Here is a 21,086-nt window from a genome sequence, read left to right as displayed (position 1 = left end):
AGACCAGATGTTAGTCTGTCTGTCACTCTCCCATCTGTGTTCGCGGGTTCCGTCGTAGACAGGGACTTTAAGCTCTCCCACATGTAGTTCCATTGCACGACTTATAATCACTTGACTGGAGTTATTCTTACAGCCCCGTCTCCGCCCCTTCCAATCCCCATCCCATCTGCCCCTGCAACTGCCCCTTGCACTGACCCCGCCATATCACTAACGTATGCACTGTTAACTTCGCCTTTTGTGCTTGACTCGGCAATTTCAAGATCTGTGATTCTGTCCGAGTTCTGAGCCCAAGGTTGAATTTCTCCACTTCCAAAAAACACAAATATCAACGCTGCGACGACATAGACAGCAGCAATGATGTAGAATACCGTCGCAAACTGTTCTCGTGTTCTCTGAAATATAATAACAATAATTCTAATAATAATAACAATGGACATTGTAATGAGAATGCATCCCAAGTACACTGTCGTCCCACCTCCCATTGCTGTCGGTGGCCTTGGTTTGGTGCCTCCTGTATGACATGACGAGACTGCAGGATCATTCAAACTTCCCTTGTTGCATGTCTTCATATTAATCTATAAAGAATAATATAACAAGGACGATTGTGATGATGATGATGATAACGACGGCGATGGCGATGATGACAACGACAATGATGATTATGACGATAATGGCGCTTATGATGACGATAACAACGGCGATGATAGCAAATAACAACGGCGATGAAGATGACGATAACAACGATGAAGATGTCGATAACAACGATGATGATGCTGATGATGATGGTGATGCTGATGCTGATAGTGATGCTGATGATGACAACGGAGATGGCGATGATGATGATGATGATGATGATGATGATGATGAAAACGGCGATTATAATGATGATATTGATAATGATGATGTAAAGATATACCTCTGGAATCAAGTAGGACACGACCATGGGACCAAGGGACATGGATATGAAGGCTGAAGTCATCCCTACTGATGATATGAACGATGCATACCTGTGGACAGTGAAATAAGTTATTACTTTCAGATTTCAGTTGTTTTACACATTGCAACGTGAGTGATCCAGTTTATATTTCAGTAGTGACACAATATAATAGAGTGTGAGGTAATATTAAATCAATATCATTATTTTGTACCCGTTTGCTTTAACTGCTTCGAGCTCATTCTCTGTGTGAATGAGTCGTTTACAAACGTAGATGCGTGTTTCGCAACATCTTTGACATACAGGAGCAAGGGCGTGGTTTAGTGAAAACTACAGCCTCAGCCTCAGTCACAGTCACAGTCTCAGTCTCAGCCACCGCCACAGTCACAACCACAGTCACAGCCTCAGCCTCAACCACAGCCTCAGCCTCAGGCACAGTCACAGCCACAGTCTCAGCCACAGCCACAGCCACAGCCACAGCCACAGCCTCAGCCTCAGCCACAGTCACAGCCACACTCACAGCCACAGTCACAGCCACAGTCACAGATACAGCCACAGCCTCAGCCACAGTCACAGTCACAGTCACAGCCACAGTCACAGCCTCAGCCTCAACCACAGCCTCAGCCACAGCCACAGCCACAGCCTCAGCCTCAGCCTCAACTACAGCCTCAGCCTCAGCCACAGCCACAGCCTCAGCCACACTCACAGTCACAGTCACAGCCACAGCCTCAGCCTCAACCACAGTCTCAGCCTCAACCTCAACCACAGCCTCAGCCTCAACTACAGCCTCAGCTTCAGCCACAGCCACAGCCACAGCCTCAGCCACACTCACAGTCACAGTCACAGTCACAGCCTCAGCCTCAACCACAGCCTCAGCCTCAGGCACAGTCACAGCCACAGTCTCAGCCTCAGCCTCAGCCACAGCCACAGCCACAGCCTCAGCCACAGCCACAGCCTCAGCCTCAGCCACAGCCACAGCCACAGCCACAGCCACAGTCACAGCCTCAGCCACAGTCACAGATACAGTCACAGCCACAGTCACAGATACAACCACAGCCACAGTCTCAGTTACAGCCATAGTCACAGATACAACCACAGCCACAGTCTCAGTTACAGCCTCAGTCACAGATACAACCACAGCCACAGCCACAGTCTCAGTTACAGCCTCAGTCACAGATACAAACACAGCCACAGCCACAGCCACAGTCACAGCCTCAGCCACAGTCTCAGCCAGACATATTCTCCCACTCACTGTGGAGCCAGGTCTACGGGGTTGACGGAGCCAGCAACTGCAGAGACGCTGTGGAACATCGTGACACCGGCGATCAGCGCTACTGCGACGTATTCCTGTCCCTCCGTCAGATAACACAGACAAACTGTGAGCACTGCCGCCAACAAGAAACCTACACAACACAGTGGAGTTAGAAAAAAGTGAGTACACTTTTACGCCCCGTTTAGAAATATATGTCAGCAATATCACGGTGGTGAACACCAGAAATGGGCTTCACATATTGTACCCATGAGGGGAATCGAACCCGGGCCTATTCAACGTGAGAAGTTAACGCTTTAACCACTACCCCATTGCCCTAGAAACAAAATACCTCTGATGAGGAGAAAATGAATTTACCAAAGAAGATCCGGGTCAGAATTGTTCTTCAGCAACCTGTGTTTGTTTGTTTGTTTGTTGTTGACGGCACACTCAGCAGTATTCCAGCTATATATACTTTGGGATAGCCTAGTCACGTCGAATACAAGGGTTCGATTCCCCACATGGGTACGCTGTGGGAAGCCTATTTCCGGTGTCCCTGCCATGATATTGAAGGAAAAAGGGCTAAAACTCACACACTCACTCCAGCTATTATGAAGGTATTGTTTGAAAAAATCGAGTCTGGACCAGACAATCTAGTGATTAACAGTATGAGCATCGTTCAACGCAAATGGGATACAATGACGGCGTCAATCGAGTCAGCGAGCCTGATCACCAGATGCCTTTAGTCGCCTCTTACAACAGGAAGACTGTATTTCAGCACACCTGCACTCTGCGTGGTCTTTCGTGTGAAGGTCGTTGACGTCACGCGCTGTAATCTGACGCTGATAAAGCTCCAGATCAAGGTACCAATCAGGCGGGTCGCGGAAGGCAGCGAGGACAGGAGGCCGTTCTGTGGGAGGAGATACGTGACGGTGATGGTTGTCTAACGTAGTCTTAACATAAAGCCACAAATAAAATGAGTGTTTCTCATCACCGATCCTATTTATCTACTTCATCGAATTTTCATATTTGTACACACTAATTTCGGTTCTCCTGATTTTAGATGCCTCTCTAGTGATCAACAGCATGAACATCGATCTACGCAACTGGGATACGATGACATATGGCAACCAAGTCAGCGAGTCTGACCAGCCTATCCCATTAGTTGCCTTTAAGGACATGCATCGGTTGCTGAAGACCATTTCTAGCCCTTTACACACATAACAATGGCCTAAATAAGAATTGTTGTAAATCAGTTTTGTGCTCTTTCATTTTTTCTTCAGCCCTGCTTATAATGCCGGTACAGTGACAAAATTAAATGACATCATGCATCTTGTCGAAAACTACATTCAAATTCTGCAACCTAAAAAAATACATCACTAACCTCATCGATGTCGAATTGCAGAACTGTATCCATGTAGGAAGGCAGATAACTGAAGATAACTGTACTGTTCAAATTATGAGTGACAAAGACGGCAAGATAGGCCCAGACAGATTTGCTTCGAACGAAAGTCAACCACGGGATTTTTCTGTCCTGAAAGAATAAATGACAGAGAGTGAGTGAGTCTAGCATTTGTGAGGACTAATGAGGGTCCGCTGTGTTACCGAGCTAACTATTAACTATAATTCTATGAAGACCTTGAATTAGAGCTTACCCTGCGGTTGTCGGGTCCAGTTCTGTGTGTTTTAATGTAGGTCAGTTCCTCCGGGGATATCCGTGTGTTTTTCTCTGGAGTATTGGTGGCAACGTACATCCAAGTCAAAGCCCACAGAATAGCACAACCCCCTTTAATATAACAACGACGCTTCACCTTAGTGCTGTGAGCCGGTGAATGTTGTGGGATTCCGCCTCAACACAACAGCCACACCACGAGAAAAGTGATTTTATTTTTACGCCGCGTTCAGCACTATTCCAGCAACATCACGGGGTCGGGCACCAGAAATGGGCTTCACACACTGAACCCATGTGGGGAATCGACCCGGGTCTTCAGCGTGGCCTACTAGGCTACGAATGTAATGTGGCTTACATTATATATGTAATTGGGATTACACAGATTCTAGTACTTGTTTAGTTGAATCCATTTCGCAATTCGAACCCACACGCACAGACTAGGGTACCTGATCGCCAGTAAACAAACTCGGCTATCAAACCCTCTCAGCCACCGCGGCTTGCACAAAATGATTCGGTTCTGTACTGAGAAAGTGCAATTACAAATTTATCATATGACACAACAGACCAGTTTCGAAATGGAATCGTGTAGTCATGGGAATCCAATGTGATTACTGAATGTAATGGCAACGGTCCAATACACAAAGTTTAAAAATATTATATCATCATGAGTTGCCGTTTATATTACCGACAGAAAGTTGTAACTGGTAGCATCTGTATATGCCAGGGAAACCAAGATTCTCACCAAACACATAAAAAATGAAGGGCCAACCGTTATCAATCGGAATCAGGCATAGGTACCCACACAGGCTGAACGTGACAATGTTAGCCATGGAATAGCCTGAAACAAACACAGGTATTGACTGAGGGAAGCCAGTTGTGCGTAGAGTCATCACTATGAATATCATTGTTATTTCAAGCCGATTATAATGCGTCAAAGTCAATTCAGCAAATATATTTTATCATTAACTGTTAATGTAGTATGCATCAAATGTCGCTCTCAGTTCTGTTGCCCATCACTGCTAGGTCAGCAATCACAACCCCTTCCTACCGAGTACCCATTCCCTGATAATTCACATTAAGACATCCAGCAGGGTACCTCTTCACTGTTAATTCACATTGCCACTTAATGCTCCCGTGTTCCTTTTCAATGATATTTCCCCATAGCACCTCATCCTTTCGGGTACCTGTTCACTGATAATTCACATCACCACCTAATCCTAAAGGGCGGGTGGCACTACGACTGTCAATGAATAGTTCCTGGATAACAGAAGGTTTCAAGCGGCGACCAACAGCAGCAACCCATGTTGGTCGTGAGAGGCAACTGACCAGACTAGCTATTCTCGAAACGTTCGTAACCCTACGAAGTTCCTATGCCCATTCTTAATACATTGCTTACGATCAAAGTTAAGAATTCTTAGGGCTACGAACGCGAATAACGGCCCTGATCAGCATGGACAACCATGAGCGACCTTTTATCCGTCTGATCTCAACAAATACAAGCCATGGCTGGCATCGACTGGGAAGGAAAATCATTATCGAACCAGATTGCATCACACACACGACAACATTTCGTGGTTATGGTGTTTAAGCTACAGGGTTAAAATTGGTCTTCAGCAACCCATGCTTGTCGTAAAAGGCAACTAATAGGATCGGGTGGTCAGGCTCGTTGATTTGGTTGGCAAATGTCATCGTATCTGAACTGAGTAAATCGATGCTCATGCTGTTGACCACTGTCTGCTCCAGATTCGATTATTTGCAGCCCCCTGCCATGTGGCGGGAATCTTAAACAGGAAATAAACTAACCAACAAAGCCTTGGCGCAGTGGCACTTGGGTAGTACGACAGATTGGAAGTTGCTGATTGGTCAATAAGTTGGAATCGAAAACAATATTTACCTGCGAAACAGAGAGCAATTATCTGCTGCGTTTCGTGCGATGGTGACCAGTGTAGGCAGAGTTCCAGAGTTGCCGTTAAAATAAAGCCCTGTTAAAACCATTTACTTGTCACATATATAACATGGAAGAGTGCATATGGCAGAGTGAAAATTCTAGTGAATGCCATAACATTTACATATGTCACAGTGAATGCCATAACATTTACATATGTCACAGTGAATGCCAACAGTGACGTATAGGTTTATGACATACGTGGCGCTGAAAGCTGGAACCATAAACACGAATCACAATTTGTTCTTCATTTAAACTAATCACCCTTAAATGTGTGACTTACATTTGAAGACGAAAACAACGCCAAGCGACGCCATCGTGACGTTCAGTTGACGTAATTGGTGAGTTTGTGTTGGCTGCTTGTGTTAAGGAAAACAATCTGTTTTGAACGAAGAGACCGTTTATTGGTACCTGTTTAATATTTTGAACCGTCCAATTTAATTCGACCAAAACGTCTCAAGATACAATGAAGTGTGAACCGTCATCTGGTACAAAGCGAGACTAATTGTAGTCACGTGTGACGTTCTCTCATCAAGTCTTATGTCACCTACCCAGTATTTGCATGGTTCTTGAGGTCAAACATTTATTCTTTTATCCAGAATCACGTTTGTGATAGGTTTTTGAAGACCCACAGAATTTCACAGTTCAGATACGTGCGTTTTGATCTTCAAAATGTGTGTGCGTGCGTGCTGCAATATTAAGGTGTGTGAGACCCACAGTTCAACAGTGCACCTTGGGGGTGAAACAGCATACCGCGGTATTAACAGAACCACGGTGTTTGCATTCGGTTCGGTATACTGTAATGCTATAAAAAAAATACGGTATTTTTGGCATTGCACCGTCGTGTTATTAACCCTTTTACACTTTTCTTAAATGCCTATAAATAAAATCATTTTGTCAAAGTCTAAGCATTTCTTTTCGTTTACGCATTGTGATCATATCTCGGAACCGAAACTAACCGGCGACCTTGTACCGTAATATGTACCGTACCGTTTGAAGAGCCTAACGTTTTCATATTTGTGGCAAATAAGCCCCCAACTCAACAGCATTCGATCTTCCCATAGGTCACGGAAAGGGACGAGTGATGATCGCATCATTTGTCCCAACTCGTTGCTTTCCGTAAGTACACGTATGTGTCATATTAAGTTCACCAAATGGTCGCTGAGCTTCTTACCAGCAGCGGCTGGTTCTTTTAAAAGAAAATTTATTTCATCTTGACAATAGTTATAGGGTATCAAATTTTAGAGAGTACAAATCTGACTTAATACCTGTTACATTTTGTAAACAAAAGGGGAATAACTCTCAAGTACTTAGTATGACGTCTGCTCAAAGTGTCATGGCACCTAGAGGGAAAGATCTTAGACCTAATAGAAAAAGCCCATATTAAGTTTGAATTCAGATGGCAAGAGTGGAAGTGAAGCAGGTAAAATAACTGGAATCAATAGGTTCACTGTCTGTAAATTCCTGAAGCGGGATTCTCAAGGAGGAAATACAGAAAATCATCAGAGAAGAGGAAGCAGAAGAAAATCACCTGACTCTTCAGGATACATCTCACTTTGGAACCAGATATATCATGTAAGACTATCCAAGAAGACAATACAAAGGCGTCTCCATGAAAATGGTTTTCACAGAAGACTTGTGAAGAAGAAAACCACCATATCCTCTCAAAACAGGTTCACCAGAAGAACCTTCGTCAGAACACGTTTGAGCTGGAATGTAAACAGACTGGTCCAGGGCAATATTTTCAGATGAGACTCAAGTTGTTGTAGGATCAGAAAGTCTATGTTTGGTGAACCAGTGAAGAAAAGTGCAAACCCCGGTGCCTTGGTGGGTGTAGGGTTGACAATGTTCCACATTTCAGTGTCATAATTTGGATTGGTTTTTTTTAGTTTTTGTTTTGTTTGTTTGGGGTTTTCTTTGTGTTTGGGTTTTTTTTTGTTTTGTTTTGTTTTGTTGTTTTATTTTGTTGTTGTTGTTGTTAGTTTGTTTGTTTGGGGTTTTGTGGGGGTGGGGGTGGGGTTATTTGTTTTCAAGGTATTGTCAGTGTAGATGGTCACACCTATTCAACAAAGTATATAGATATACTGGACAGCAACCATTGGCCAGTAATAGCCAAAGTTCCAACATGTCGGGGCTATACATTTCAAGACGACAACTGTCCTGTCCATGTTTCTGGACAGACAATTCGGTGGAAACGTGTGAATGACATTCAGACAATGAATTGACCTCCTCAGTCCCCAGACTGTAATACCCTTGAAAATGTGTAGAAAACTCTGAAAATCAGGCTACAAAGACAGTTACATGAAATAAAAACCAAGCAGGATCTGATATATCACGTTCAAGTTATCTGGACATCACTTGAGTACTTAGAATCACCGTATTCTACTCCACCTAAGCGAATTACATTGCGGCCATTTTGTGAACTTTAATATGGCACATGAGTGTACCTTTCGGATTGTCACAGAGTCACACAAGTGATCACATATTTTCATATGCATTGTCACACACGCTTGATATACTTACGAGACAAAATCCAATGCATAACCGACAAACGACCGCCAGATATATGTGAGTTCTTGCAGCGAGAGGAAACAGGACCGTCGTTGTACCGCTAACAAGAACACCAAGGGAGATAACTATTTTTGCCCCAAATCTTCGTGGTGCAACGCTGCCTACAAAAGGTGATATCGTGCTGGTATAGAAAGGCGATGATATAAGAAGCCCTTGTATCTCGCTGCTGTAATCAAACTCTCCACTGGATTTCTGCCGAAAAAGAAATGTTACCTAGAAATTACATGATCAAACATATTTTTGTCAGTTGATGCGGATATGACGAATGATGTAAGCGACACCATGATGTATGTGACATGACATTACCGGATGTAGTGAAATATGGCGTCAAATTCAACACACAATTTTATACCAAGGCTATGACTATGACAACGGATGATTTGGAATAATGTGACAAATAAAAATAACATGAAGATTTTGGTATTCTGCAATTTAACATATATAGCTTAAACTGCAAGTGGGGCGGTGGGGTAGTCTAGTGGTTAAAGCGTTTGCTCGTCACGCGGAAAGACCCGGGTTCGATTCCCCACATGGGTACACTTTGTGAAGCCCATTTTCTGATGTCCCCCGCCGTGATATTGCTGGAATATTGCTAAAAGCGGCGTAAAACTAAACGTATTAAACTGCAAGTATTCGGGTATGAGACAAAGTATTATGAATGTCAACTTGACTTCATTCTATACACAACGTTTCTAGGTGAGTGAGTAAGTGAGTGAGTGAGTTTAGTTTTACGCCGCACTCAACAGTATTCCAGCTATATGGCGGCGGTCTGTACATAACCGAGTCTGGACCAGACAATCCAGTGATCAACAGCATGAGCATCGATCTGCCAATTGGAAACCGAGTACGTGTCAACCAAGTCAGCAAGCATGACCACCCGAACCCGTTAGTCGCCTCTCACGACAAGCATAGTCACCTTTTATGGCAAGTATGGGTTGCTGAAGGCCTTTTTCTAACCCGGACCTTTACAGGTCGCTTGTCCTGAGAAGATACCAGAAAAACTCAGAACTCAGACCAAAGGAATGGAACAACGCACAAATCACCAAACAGAACAACCTTTGCAATTGAACGTGTCGATGGTGTACTACCGTTGTTCCAGTCTCTGTATAGTTACCTTACTGTTGCCAGTGCAAGTAGTAGTAATATTTGGCGACGAAGTACTCTGAATGACGGAAGAGTTACACTGATGCCCGTCTGTATAATTGAGGTCATATCCCACATCAGCTGTAACGTCTCGTGTCATACACACGACAGCAAAGTTCATGCAATATTCCATTGACTGCCCGAGAACACAGGCCATGACCAACAGGTAGGCAAGACGCCATCGACGGGAAGTGTACTTTTGAAGCATTGTGGGATAGTTGTTTTGTAGAATGACGCCATCTTTGAGTCCATTGGCTGTGGTTTTTGTATCATAAACTGTGAAAATAAAATTAAAAGTACATTTCATCCTACGGTTGCTATCTCAGGCTTTTATTAAGACACATAACAGGGACGGTGGGATAGCCCAATAGTTAAAGCGTCCTCTCGTCACGCTGAAGGACAGGACTCGATTCCCCACATGGGTACAATGAGTGAAGACCATTTATGATGTCCCTTTATTCACTCTCTCATTTTCTGTGAGCGTGTGGAAGTCCTTTACGCAGTCAACTGTATATGCCACAGCTGTCTGTAAAGAGTTAGGGACACGTGTGTCATTGTGACATCGCAAATCTCTGGTACTCGACCAAACGCTCTTGCGTACATAGAATTGGTGTTGTCAGGCAGAGCGAACAGTACACACAGTTGACTGAAGCTACCAGAGGAAGGTCGGGGAAGTCAGGCAAAATCTTGGCAGCAGGTGGGTGGATTGGCTGGCTAGATTCAGATTCCCCTCACTGTTTCAGCCTAGGTCACGGAATGGCTGGAATAATGCCGATGTGACGTAGAAACTCCGGCTTTCTTTTTACTATAGTCTGTCAGCACTCTTCCCTTGATTAGGGGTCTTCCCCTAGTCTCTCGCTTTCCCAACCCTGTCAGATTTTAAAGGCAGATGAACGACTTCCATTGGCAATATTTTTAAGGACATAATATGCTAGGATGTTTTTGACGAGCTTGACATGTCTGGCAATTGTTCCTCATCAGTAAATATGTCGCAAAAAAGTGTCTTTTCTACTTATGTTATACAAGGTTAACCATTCCTATATCATAAGTTAAGTTTAAACAATATTATAATAATCAGCCACTACATAAAATGGTGCAGATTGAACTTTAAATACTGAGATCAATATCGAAAACTTATACTGCTTTAGCGCCAGGCCATGGTTAGTCCACAAGTGTGCCGATCGAACGCGAACTAAATATCGCAGTAGACTTCACGATCGTGAAACGTTCTAATTATTTGTCCCTTTCATGACGCTCTATTACAGTTTCATACGATCAGGCAGGATCTCATTCGCAGTCTTCTGATTGGATACGTATCAGGTATGTTTCAATGAAGATCTGTTGCAACTTTTTACGATCAGCGCGACTTGAGTATACGATCTGTTGCGATTTTGTAGGTTTTGAGAAGTTCATGACTATCAGCTTCAGTTTGTGGCCTTCTGTTTGATAGGATCGTGGGACAATGGGAACTAACATATACATATGTAATACTCATTGGTACGATGCAATACGATTATCCAGACACGCATACGATTTGTTACGATGGCCACGCTTCATTCCGCAGTACTACGTTCTGAAATGATAGCTTAAATAACAGTGTATAGATTTTCGAAGCTCTCTTAGTGCTAAGACAGTCGTAAGTGCCATACATTAATGCTAACTCTGGGAACCTCAAGTACCAAAATGGGGTTGACAGACACAAGATAAATCAATGGTGTTGGCGCTCAAATGTAGGAGATTGGAAACATGCAAAATACATACTTTCCGACGCAGCCTGTTCCACTGATGACATGTCGATCGCAGGGGATAAGTCCAACGTGCTTACATGTAGCGTGACCCAAAAGACGTTGGAACCATGTGTTTTCACACAGCAGATAATTTGTCACACTAGAAAGTCGGCAATGCACACTCAGGTATGGCGGCTCACAGTCACGTGATGGCGGTTAATATGTCAAGTCGGTAGTCCGAAAACGTTATATTCATCGCGATAACTGTTCGCGATTACCGGCGTATCGTTATGGGAAAGAGTTATGTTAATATAAAGAACAGATTCTATTTCTCATAGGGTTGCGTTTCATCGGCGATTCGAACCCATACAAGCACCTCATCACCAGCAGTTAAAGTCAGCCATCTAACCCACTGAGTCACCGCGACTTCCAAGTCGGTGAGTGAGTGAGTTTAGTTTTACGCCACACTCAGCAATATTCCAGCTATATGGCGGCGGTCTGTAAATAATTGAGTCTGGGCCAGACAATCCAGTGATCAGCAACATGAGCATCGGTCTCCACAACTGGGAACCGATGACATGTGTCAACCAAGTCAGCAAAACCTGACCACCCGATCCCCTTAGTCGCCTCAAAGGCATGCATGCACACGCATGAATTGCAGGTGGGTATCGAAATACCATTCCAGAAGTGTGAGTGGAATAGAACATGAACGATCTGTTCCCATATCACAGTGTTCGGTAATTAAGGAGGCGGTTGGGTAGTCTAGTGTTTAAAGCGTTCGTTCGTCGAAGGCCCGAGTTCGATTCCCCACATGGATACAATGAGTGAAGTTCATTTCTGGTGTCCCTGTCGTGATGGTGCTGGACTATTGCTGAAAGTGGTGTAAAACCATACTCACTCACTCATTAAATACACTGACTACTTTCATGTCGACACACAATACCTTTCATCTCACCATTGTAAATGCACTCTCTGGTTGCCCATGTATCATGAAAACATTAACAAATTAATCATTTAAAAAACCTACTTTACTGAACGAAAACACGTTTGAAAAGAAAATCTTACACCCAAACAAGGAATAAGGTTGCCTCAATCGCAAAAATAAGACTGCCCCAATCCCATGAGGTTGCCTCAATCCCAGAAATAACGTTGCCCCAATGCAATATATAAGGTTGCCCTAAGCTCAGAAATAAGGTTGCCCAATCCTATAAAATGAGGTTGCCTCAATCCCTCCCAAAAAGGTTGCTCCAATCCCAGATATACGGTTGCCCTAATCCCAGAAACATGACTGCCCCAATTGCCCAAAAATAATATTTCGTGGAAAAATATAAATAACACCCAAAGGAAATGGAGAGGAATTCTCAATGGATTACAGTTGTTGTCTCCCATAGCAGTTAATCGATGATGGGAAGGAAAAACTATCGATGCATAGATATTATGTGTGACTATCGATAGTTTCGGAACTGACTTCCGTTGATAACTGTGCAGCGCAAGACACAGGAAATTTGCAGTTTCAGTGAGTTTATGTTTTAACCGTTTGCTTGATCTGGGTTTCAAGTTCCTTGTCAGTAAATAAAAGGCGACTGAAACTGCTTCAGCCTGTTTATATTTTATATAAGCTTTACATTCAGTTGGGAAATAACTTCAAATAACACAATTCAAGGAGAAAACAGTACTGTAATAGCTGGTGGCAACAGACTATCCTTATCGCAGACAAACAGATAGAATATTTTATTTAGGTCTCACATTGCATTCACATATAAGTATTGATAACTATACCATAGGCAAACTGTAGCGCAAATGGGGTTGCGCAGCATACAGAATATGACAAGTCTTCTTATATGCGAGCAAAGGTTGGCAACGTACTTTCCTTGCTTCGGATCGAAAAATATTTTTCATGTCAAAATATAATATCGCCACCATCAAAGGTACACTCCCATCTCCTCATTTGGCTGTGCTCTCACATGTCTTATCCCATGTTTAGTAATTACTCACGTGAAATATGTTTTATTCAACATTTTCAAAAGCCACTCGTGGTATTCAGATCGTTCTTCGCCTCCATTACCCCTGACAACTTCCGGTTGACAGAACTATAATAAGCAGAAATTAGAAAGAAATACCACATTGCCTAATTTTATCATGAACCTCCTCGAATGAAGCAGGGGAGGTAACTGTAAGTGTTTAATATAGAATAACACCCACGCACGCACGCACGCACGCACGCACGCACGCACACATACTTCGTTGAACCGGAAGCTGGAAGGGGTAATGGAGGCGAAGAACGGTCTGATATACCACGAGTTGCGCTTAAAATGTTGAATAAAAAATAGTTCACAGGAGTAATTGTCCAACATGGGTTTGGAAATGTGAGAGCACAACCCAGTGAAGAAATGGGTGTATACTTTTGATGGTGGCGATATTTTATTTTGACATGAAAAATATTTTTCGAACCCAAGCGAAGAACGTACGTTGCCAACCGTTGCTCGCTTCGCACGCATGTAAGAAGACCATGTAAGAAGACTGGTAATTTTTTCTATGCTCCGCAACCCATTCGCGCTTGTGTCTGCCTGTGAGTATACAAGCCACCCCAACTGACGTTATGAGAGACTATGAAGTAAAACAGCAAAACATATTTTAAAAGATAACATTGCACTAAAAGATGGTATAGTTTAAAATCATTTTACAAATATACACTTCGAGCATGTAAAATATCCTTGCAGTTTTTGGAACAAATAAAGATAAATAAAAGGTTAGCTAAAACGTGACATAGCTTTTCAACATCAGACAAATCTTTAAGATTGAGTATGATATCCTGACATTTGTCTACAAGCGGCATCTTGATGTGATTGTTAAAGGGACAGTGTAATTAGGCCTGTGATGCATCCTCAGTTTTATCTTTGCAGCTGGAGCATAATGGGCAGGTTTTTATATCCTCCCGTTTCAATCTTTAAAGGGGCTACTCCACATCTAAAAAGCGCAAGTGCTCGTCTGTTTGCACGAGTCATATTACATGACACATAACATAACTTTCACATGCATATGTCTATATTCTTGAGTATGAATATTAAATGTCTTGTACACTCGTAGTTTATTTTTACCTTCCCCATAGTGTCCGCCTTCTTACTGTAGATTCTCCTTCCATTCGCTTGTTTGACAATTGGGTAGTCTAGTGGTTAAAGCGTTCGTTCGTCATGCTAAAGACACGGGTTCGATTCCTCAAATGGGTAGAATGTGTGAAGCCACTTCTGGTTTCCCCTACCGTGATGTTGCTGGATATTGCCAAAAGCGGCGTAAATCCATACTTATTCACCTACTCCATTCACTTGTTAACCCATTCACTTCACAGTTCACAATCACGAGACTGATATGTCGTTTACAGTATTTTACAGTTGTGTTTAAAAAGTGGGAAAGTTCGTATTCTCTCATTTTTTTGTGTGCTCTTTTATTCCAGTTCCAAGTATGTTTCCGTGCATAGTTGACTGCGGACTGACCAGTCTTAGTTTTATTTATGCGAGCAACATTTTTTATTGCCATTAAAAACAGATAATTTTGACTTTGCCCCGTCACGATCATCCATTTGTCCACATTGAGAATGAGTGTCTGTAAGAATGAGTGTGACTGAATCTACAGCTCATCAACACGTGCTAAACTTCCCAAGCTGTGTTTCCGAGAGAGAAAAAATGAAAATGTGTTCCCTCTCGTCACTTTTTTTATCAAAAATTAAGAAAGAAAGTCCTGCAGCCCTCGTCACTTCTGAAAAAAATGTGCCTGAGGAACATTTAATTTGCTGTCGGAGTGTCGACTTACCTAAAAATTGTCCACTTAGTTGACTCTTTTTCGAATTAATTTCCTAGTTTAAGGCGACAGGTCAGCAACATTCATCAGCATATGGGATACGAAACAGCAACACTTTGTCAAAACGTTCGTTGGGTTATCAGCATTTGATTGTACTGAGGTCGCATCTCTGGCCCCGGAGGTTGACCAGATTAAACCGGTTTGGGACCAGTGTCATCCAATGAAATAGAAAACCTTTTAACATTCATCTACTCACACGATGTTAGCATTGTCTTTTCGCTGTTTTTAACTTCACCATGGACTATCCTATTAACAAGAGTTAAGGCAAGATAAATCTGTTGCCGAAATCGTCTGCATCATTTCCAGAGAACATGTGATCATCTGTGACACTGTATGTAGGAGGGCAATTCAACGTTCTGTGTAATTTTAGGCCTTAGTCCTTTCATAGGGCTTGGGAGTACCCACTTCTGTCACCTTGTACCACGAATCCTATGACAAACGATAAGCAATTTGAAATGGGAAGTTATAAGATAGCGCTAGCTGAAAAGATTGACAGCACCATCATTCACGTATTTTTAAGAATTATCTGAGTAATATGTACCATCTGTAACCTGTGCATCATAAACATTATCAAAATACACTATCGCTGAAGGCATAATTTTAAGTATTGATTGGACACTTAAAAACATGTTCAAAAAGAATTTCGTAATCTATGGATATATACTCATAGAAGGGAATAAGAGAAGAGATTAAAGTACAAGTGTTCCTTCATATACTTCCACAGTTCCACTCACTATGCAATACAAACCTTGCAAAGAAACTTGTAAACGAATAGAGGAACTCTTGTACTTTAATGTGTTCCCATATTCGTTCCCATGAGCATGTGATCAAAATATCTATTTCTATTTGTGGACAACTAATTCATATTTAAGTTTGAACTATCAGTTTTTGTGATCAATAATGATAACAAATACCAAGTTAAATTGCTTTGCACTTCATTTATGCATCACAGCAATAAAGCGGTCTTGAGACTTATGCATAAATTCCAATCAACTTGCAACTGTTAACATAAACCAACATCTGCTCCTTATGGTAAAAGTTCATCTCAAACTTACCCTCAGTATGTTTCCTGTTGTTCAACACAGCACTTGCCAACTTTCCATCTACATGATTGCACTAAATTATTCTGTGCCAGACAATCCTGTGATCAACATCACAAATATCCATCTGAACAATTGGGATACAATGTCATATCAACTAAGTCAGTGTAACACAACCCAGCAAATCACCTCTTATAAGCATGGGTTACTGAAGTCTAAGCAGCATCTGTAAACAATCACGTCTGTATCAGTTAATCCAGTGATCAACAGCAAGCCCACTGACCAGCACAGCTGGAATGTGACATTTGTAAACCCTATCAGCAAGTTGGTCACCTCTTGTGAACACCATAGGTTACTTAGGACCAATTCTAACCAAGGTCTTCACAGGTCTAAAGAAAATCAACACCTTCTTGCTTTTAAAACATTTATTTCACAGTAGATAAATATAAAACACTACATGAAAAAGAATTGCAAACGTGTGCACACAATGACGAAAATGTATATGTGAATATTTACAAATGACAAGTCTCATAAAAGCACTTCATACTGTGTTCCCTTTTCAACTGGAGCAATATTTTAAATCTAAAAAGTGAACCATTAAACACCCACGTGGGAAATTCACCAGATTCACTTACTACAATCTTTCTGCAACCTAACTGAACTGACAATCTTAAGAGATTCATAGCCAAGGGACAACTCTCTCACACATTCATTCCTCTATTTACAGTGGCAGTGGTGCCCAAGCAGTACACTGGTCATGAGATCAGTACATTGCTCTTCTGGGCTGCTGGTTGAGGGGTATTGCGGTTAGTTGCGAGATCTGCCCAAATCAAGACATTGGTGATTGGTGCACCTGTCAGATGGGTTGCTGGGATATTGCAGTTTCTTGCGAGATCCGATCCTACTCGCAGCTTCCTGATGCACTGAAATGGAAAACAAATGACATCAAAATCTAAAACAGGATTTGAGGTAAAAATTAATTGGTTAAACAACAAGGAAAGACATGGCTCTAACAAATAGGGCTGTGCATTTGCAAATAAACTGTATTGCAACATATTACAATTCAGGTATCCGCACTGTGATATGTATAGCCAATATATTGTTAACGCAAGTTTTTGAAAGTAAGTGACACTAATAGTGCATGTCAGTTCTATTTGCTACATCAATTCACATCATGGTTCTGATCACAGCAATCTCAAAATTAGGTTGCACAGTCAGGGATAGTTATGTTTTCTAATACAAGTTACAGTATGTCGTTTTGTCAAAGAATAACGAAGGAAATCATTAGTTGTGAATGAAAGTCAGTAGATCTCAACTTAAACCATGAACTGGTTCACACAAACTTGTTCTTCATCCAATATACCAGTTATCAGGAAATATACTGCAATATATGTCGTTTAAAAAGCGATATACCAGTGTACTGTGCAGTCCTACTTACAAACCAAGGGCCAAGGTTCATCAAATGTTGTATTAACAAAAATAGACATTTAACTATGTTAAAGAAATGATGCATCCAAAAAGACTTGGATCGACCTTGAATTATGAACCACAGTTTCGAGAAGAATTTAAATTTTAAAGACTAGTAAAATTTATTCAAGACAATTTTTTGTACATGTTGAATTTTGGTGCAAAACAACTCTAAAGCACATCTATTTCTCAAACACTAAATCATGCAAAGTTGCATGCATTTAAAGGTACACTATCAAGCCACCCTTTACAAAAATCAATCATTGCATTTCACTTAACACTATCTTTAATATTACACTGAATATGAAATTAAAAAAGGTTTGCATGAATTATGAATTAATGCAATGTTGCAGTAAATCGACTCTTGCCCCCTCCACCGAACCAAACTTTTATTTCAAGCAAGATTCATAGATCTTTGGCAAACAGACAGCACCATGAGTGAGAGTTTCCAATGAATGGAGCAATCACTTACATTCCATTATATGGCAAGTGATATCTGTTTGGAGACTGTTCACCTCAAAGCTTCAATTATCCATTTCAGACAAGTCGTAAGGAATAATAAGTATTTTGTTGTATCAACAGGAAGCTGAAGTGAGTGCATAAGCCGCAATATATACATTAGAGACCAAAAATACTGGTAAAAAGTGTGATTGAGCCTTTAAACAGTCTGTGGGACAAATATGTCAAAATAAGACAAAGCAAATTAGAACACATCAACAGTGAGTTTTCTTGCGATATGTGATACAAAATAGCAGGGTTCTTTCAATTGGTACAAGTTGATCATTTTTTTTAAACAGTTGATATTTCTTTAAACACTCCAACCTCCAGCAGTTTTTGTCGGTCAAATTTCACAAAAGTAAAAACCTTACAAACAAAAGTCAAACAAACTGCGATTTTTTTTCTGCTTGGTTTGAGTACTTAATGAAATTTAATGGAGAATAGGTAATCTTATTGCTGCAACACTGGAGATATTGTCTGATCTCACACCAGCAGTATCTCCTGTGAAACACAGTTTTGGACAAGAAATCTTTTATCCATATAAACGCAGACAAGGTGTTAGGTTAGGTTGCATATCACATATCGTGACTTGGCTTTACCATTTCACTCGGAAGCAGACATGGTCAATATTTTTTCAACCAAATCAAATGTTACTTGTTATTTTAATGTTAATTATACAGGTTTAAGACTATCTCCAACACCAGTGACTTACATCTGACTTCAATTGATAAGACAAATTCAAATGCATTAAGTTTCAGTTTCCTTCTTCACTTTAAATTAATGACCACTGCCTCTCATCTGTATCATTCATAAACTAAGAAGTAATTGCCGACTTACCCAGCTCCTGAGTCTAACTCTAGCACTTCAATCTCATCACTGTTGCTGGCACTACTCGAGCTCGATTGACTGTCAACATTTTCTTTGCCTTTGTTCAAAAATCCACCAATCCCTTTCTGCCAGTCAGGAATCGGTCGCTGACAAACTGGGTTGCCTCCAGCATACTTTGCTTTACCTATGGAACACAGTTGATATTTCAACATAAACAAACAGAGTTTAAAGAAACAAGAGTTCTGGAAATAGTGGTAAGAGTTCTGTCCACTCCCATCCACTTAAAAAACCAAAATTACAACGGACATGCACACCTCACCCTAATTATACATTCAATAAACCAGAATAGGTATTTTAAAAAAATCCACACAATCGATCTAATCTATTTCAGTGTTGAAATAATCCCCTGGGCTTATGGGTGGAGCCGCCAAAATATGAAGTTGTGATTGCGGGACGAAATCTCTCCATATTGTATTTTTTTCTTACCTGACTTCGGTGAAGCGGCACTACTGCACCCTGCCGCCGAGCTTCCGAGACTCTTCCTTGGGGCCCGTGCAGCAACAACTGAGTTAACAACATAATTTGAATTAGAATTAATACACAATAAACAACTTCATTTGTGAACATGGTTAGTATACAATAATACCATAAGGCACTGAAATACTTCAAAACAGGTGTTCAAAATTACCAAACGTGATACCCCAAAATCATGTCAATGCAGAATTCCATAATTTGGCTACCTATGTTATGCACTTAATGGCTACAACTAGGTCTTTGACAGGCAGATTACAAGTAAAATAACAAAGAGAATAAAAAAATTCACTGGCGGTCGACTAATAACACCGTTTTGTGTCATAACAACTCTAAATAAAATTCCCTCTCTCAATATTCTGCAGCACAAAGCGTCAAAATGAGAGATTGGCTATGGCGATAGTATCCACCTGTTGAGATGGTTGAACATCAACATGTGAGCAATTATGCGAGTAACTGATACTGTGATGTAATAAAAACATGTTTACCTTTCCTTGAAGCTGCACAACCTCCATCAGCTTTTGTTCGCACCATTTTTAACAATATTTGCCCGGCTTCGCTCAATCAACTCTCTCTGCTGCTAGCGACAGATTTGGCGCGCTTAAGATTCACTGGCTCTCCCGCGTACTTGTACGGAGGATCAAAAAGTATTAATATTTAATACCACTGAAATTATCGCCTTTTGAATTTGTTTTAAAGCATTTTTCTTCCAAAAAGCCTAATTACTTTTCAGACTCCAAAAAAATAATACATCGGTAATTTCCGTAAATAAAGGGAGGTAACTGTTGCGAAATTAGTTTCCGGCTTGATCTTCAAAAATGATTGACGTTGGTGGTTCGACTCCATATCAAAACGTTTTTTCACACTTGTTCTTTTTGCATTTTCAAGTTTGCTTAAGAATGGGGTAGATCATTCTCCACAAAAACCTGCATTCGCTCCTAGGGTAGAGGTATTTGTAAACAATATATGTTTGTTTGTTTGACACCGCAAATACGCACTCCAGCTCTATGACTGTTGTCTACAATTAATCGAGTCTAACCCAGACACTCCAGTGACTGACATCATGAACATCGATCACACCATGCACAATTCTCAGTTTTGGGACAGAAATATCCTCTGGCACAAATATTCTCTCAAGATCTTGAAATCGCATCGAATTCTATTTATCATGAGTGAGTAAGTTGAGTTTTACGCCGCACTCAGCAATATTCCGGCTCTATGGCGGCAGTTTGTAAATAATCGAGTCCAGTCAATCCAGTGGTCAACAGCATGAACACCGATCTACGCAACTGGGAACCGATGACATGTGTCAACCAAGTCAGCGATCCTGACCACCCGATCTCTTACAAACACAGTCGTCTTTTATTGCGAGCATGGGTTGCTGAAGAGCAATTTTACCCCGGACCTTCACGGGTCATTTATCATCATGGATAAGATACAGTTGTTTACGTTTTCAAAGCTTTCATGACAAGCACGTGGATTCATGGATTCATTGTGTCTAGTTTGTTTGTTTAACGCGGCGCCCAGAAAAATATGGCGACAGTGTGTAAATAATCGAGTCTGGACCAGACAATCCAGTGATGAACATCGTGAGCTCAGATCTTTGCAACTGCGATATACGACATG

At 41.3% G+C, this 21,086-nt stretch overlaps 2 protein-coding genes across 2 annotated transcripts; both read right to left on the bottom strand.

Annotated features, from left to right (window-relative positions):
* Positions 1–107: 107 nt before the first annotated feature.
* LOC137267691 (uncharacterized transporter slc-17.2-like) lies at positions 108–11,306 on the bottom strand. The gene is made up of 12 exons (XM_067802157.1): positions 11,276–11,306; positions 9,526–9,790; positions 9,420–9,455; positions 8,324–8,555; positions 5,750–5,837; positions 4,598–4,693; positions 3,839–3,969; positions 3,568–3,717; positions 2,967–3,093; positions 2,187–2,337; positions 917–1,007; positions 108–392 (listed from the first exon to the last, which is right to left on the bottom strand). The coding sequence occupies exons 1-12, from the start codon at positions 11,304–11,306 to the stop codon at positions 108–110; spliced, it is 1,683 nt and encodes a 560-aa protein (XP_067658258.1).
* A 5,240-nt stretch (positions 11,307–16,546) lies between these two features.
* On the bottom strand, positions 16,547–20,240 carry LOC137267911 (PCNA-associated factor-like). Its single transcript, XM_067802353.1, has 4 exons — positions 19,949–20,240; positions 19,416–19,493; positions 18,939–19,113; positions 16,547–17,059 (listed from the first exon to the last, which is right to left on the bottom strand). The coding sequence occupies exons 1-4, from the start codon at positions 19,992–19,994 to the stop codon at positions 17,038–17,040; spliced, it is 321 nt and encodes a 106-aa protein (XP_067658454.1). The 5' UTR covers positions 19,995–20,240; the 3' UTR covers positions 16,547–17,037.
* Positions 20,241–21,086: the final 846 nt, after the last annotated feature.

Source organism: Haliotis asinina, chromosome 16 (genome assembly GCF_037392515.1).
Source record: "Haliotis asinina isolate JCU_RB_2024 chromosome 16, JCU_Hal_asi_v2, whole genome shotgun sequence".
NCBI lineage: Eukaryota > Metazoa > Mollusca > Gastropoda > Lepetellida > Haliotidae > Haliotis > Haliotis asinina.
Note: the sequence above shows the minus strand (reverse complement) of the source record. Positions and strands in the feature narration are given on the sequence as shown.

Bases quoted from the DNA above. Each gene is read 5' to 3' on its own strand.
- LOC137267691 (XM_067802157.1), bottom strand. From the start codon at position 11,306: ATGTCATCAGTGGAACAGGCTGCGTCGGAAA. The intron at 5,838-8,323 runs GTAAGTATATCA...TGGTTTTAACAG, and splicing joins TATGCATTGGATTTTGTCTC to GGCTTTATTTTAACGGCAAC. The intron at 2,338-2,966 runs GTGTGCTGAAAT...TGTGTTGTGTAG, and splicing joins AAAGACCACGCAGAGTGCAG to GTTTCTTGTTGGCGGCAGTG.
- LOC137267911 (XM_067802353.1), bottom strand. From the start codon at position 19,994: ATGGTGCGAACAAAAGCTGATGGAGGTTGTGCAGCTTCAAGGAAAG. The intron at 19,494-19,948 runs GTAAACATGTTT...TTGTTAACTCAG, and splicing joins TTGTGCAGCTTCAAGGAAAG to TTGTTGCTGCACGGGCCCCA. The intron at 19,114-19,415 runs GTAAGAAAAAAA...TGTGTTCCATAG, and splicing joins TGCCGCTTCACCGAAGTCAG to GTAAAGCAAAGTATGCTGGA.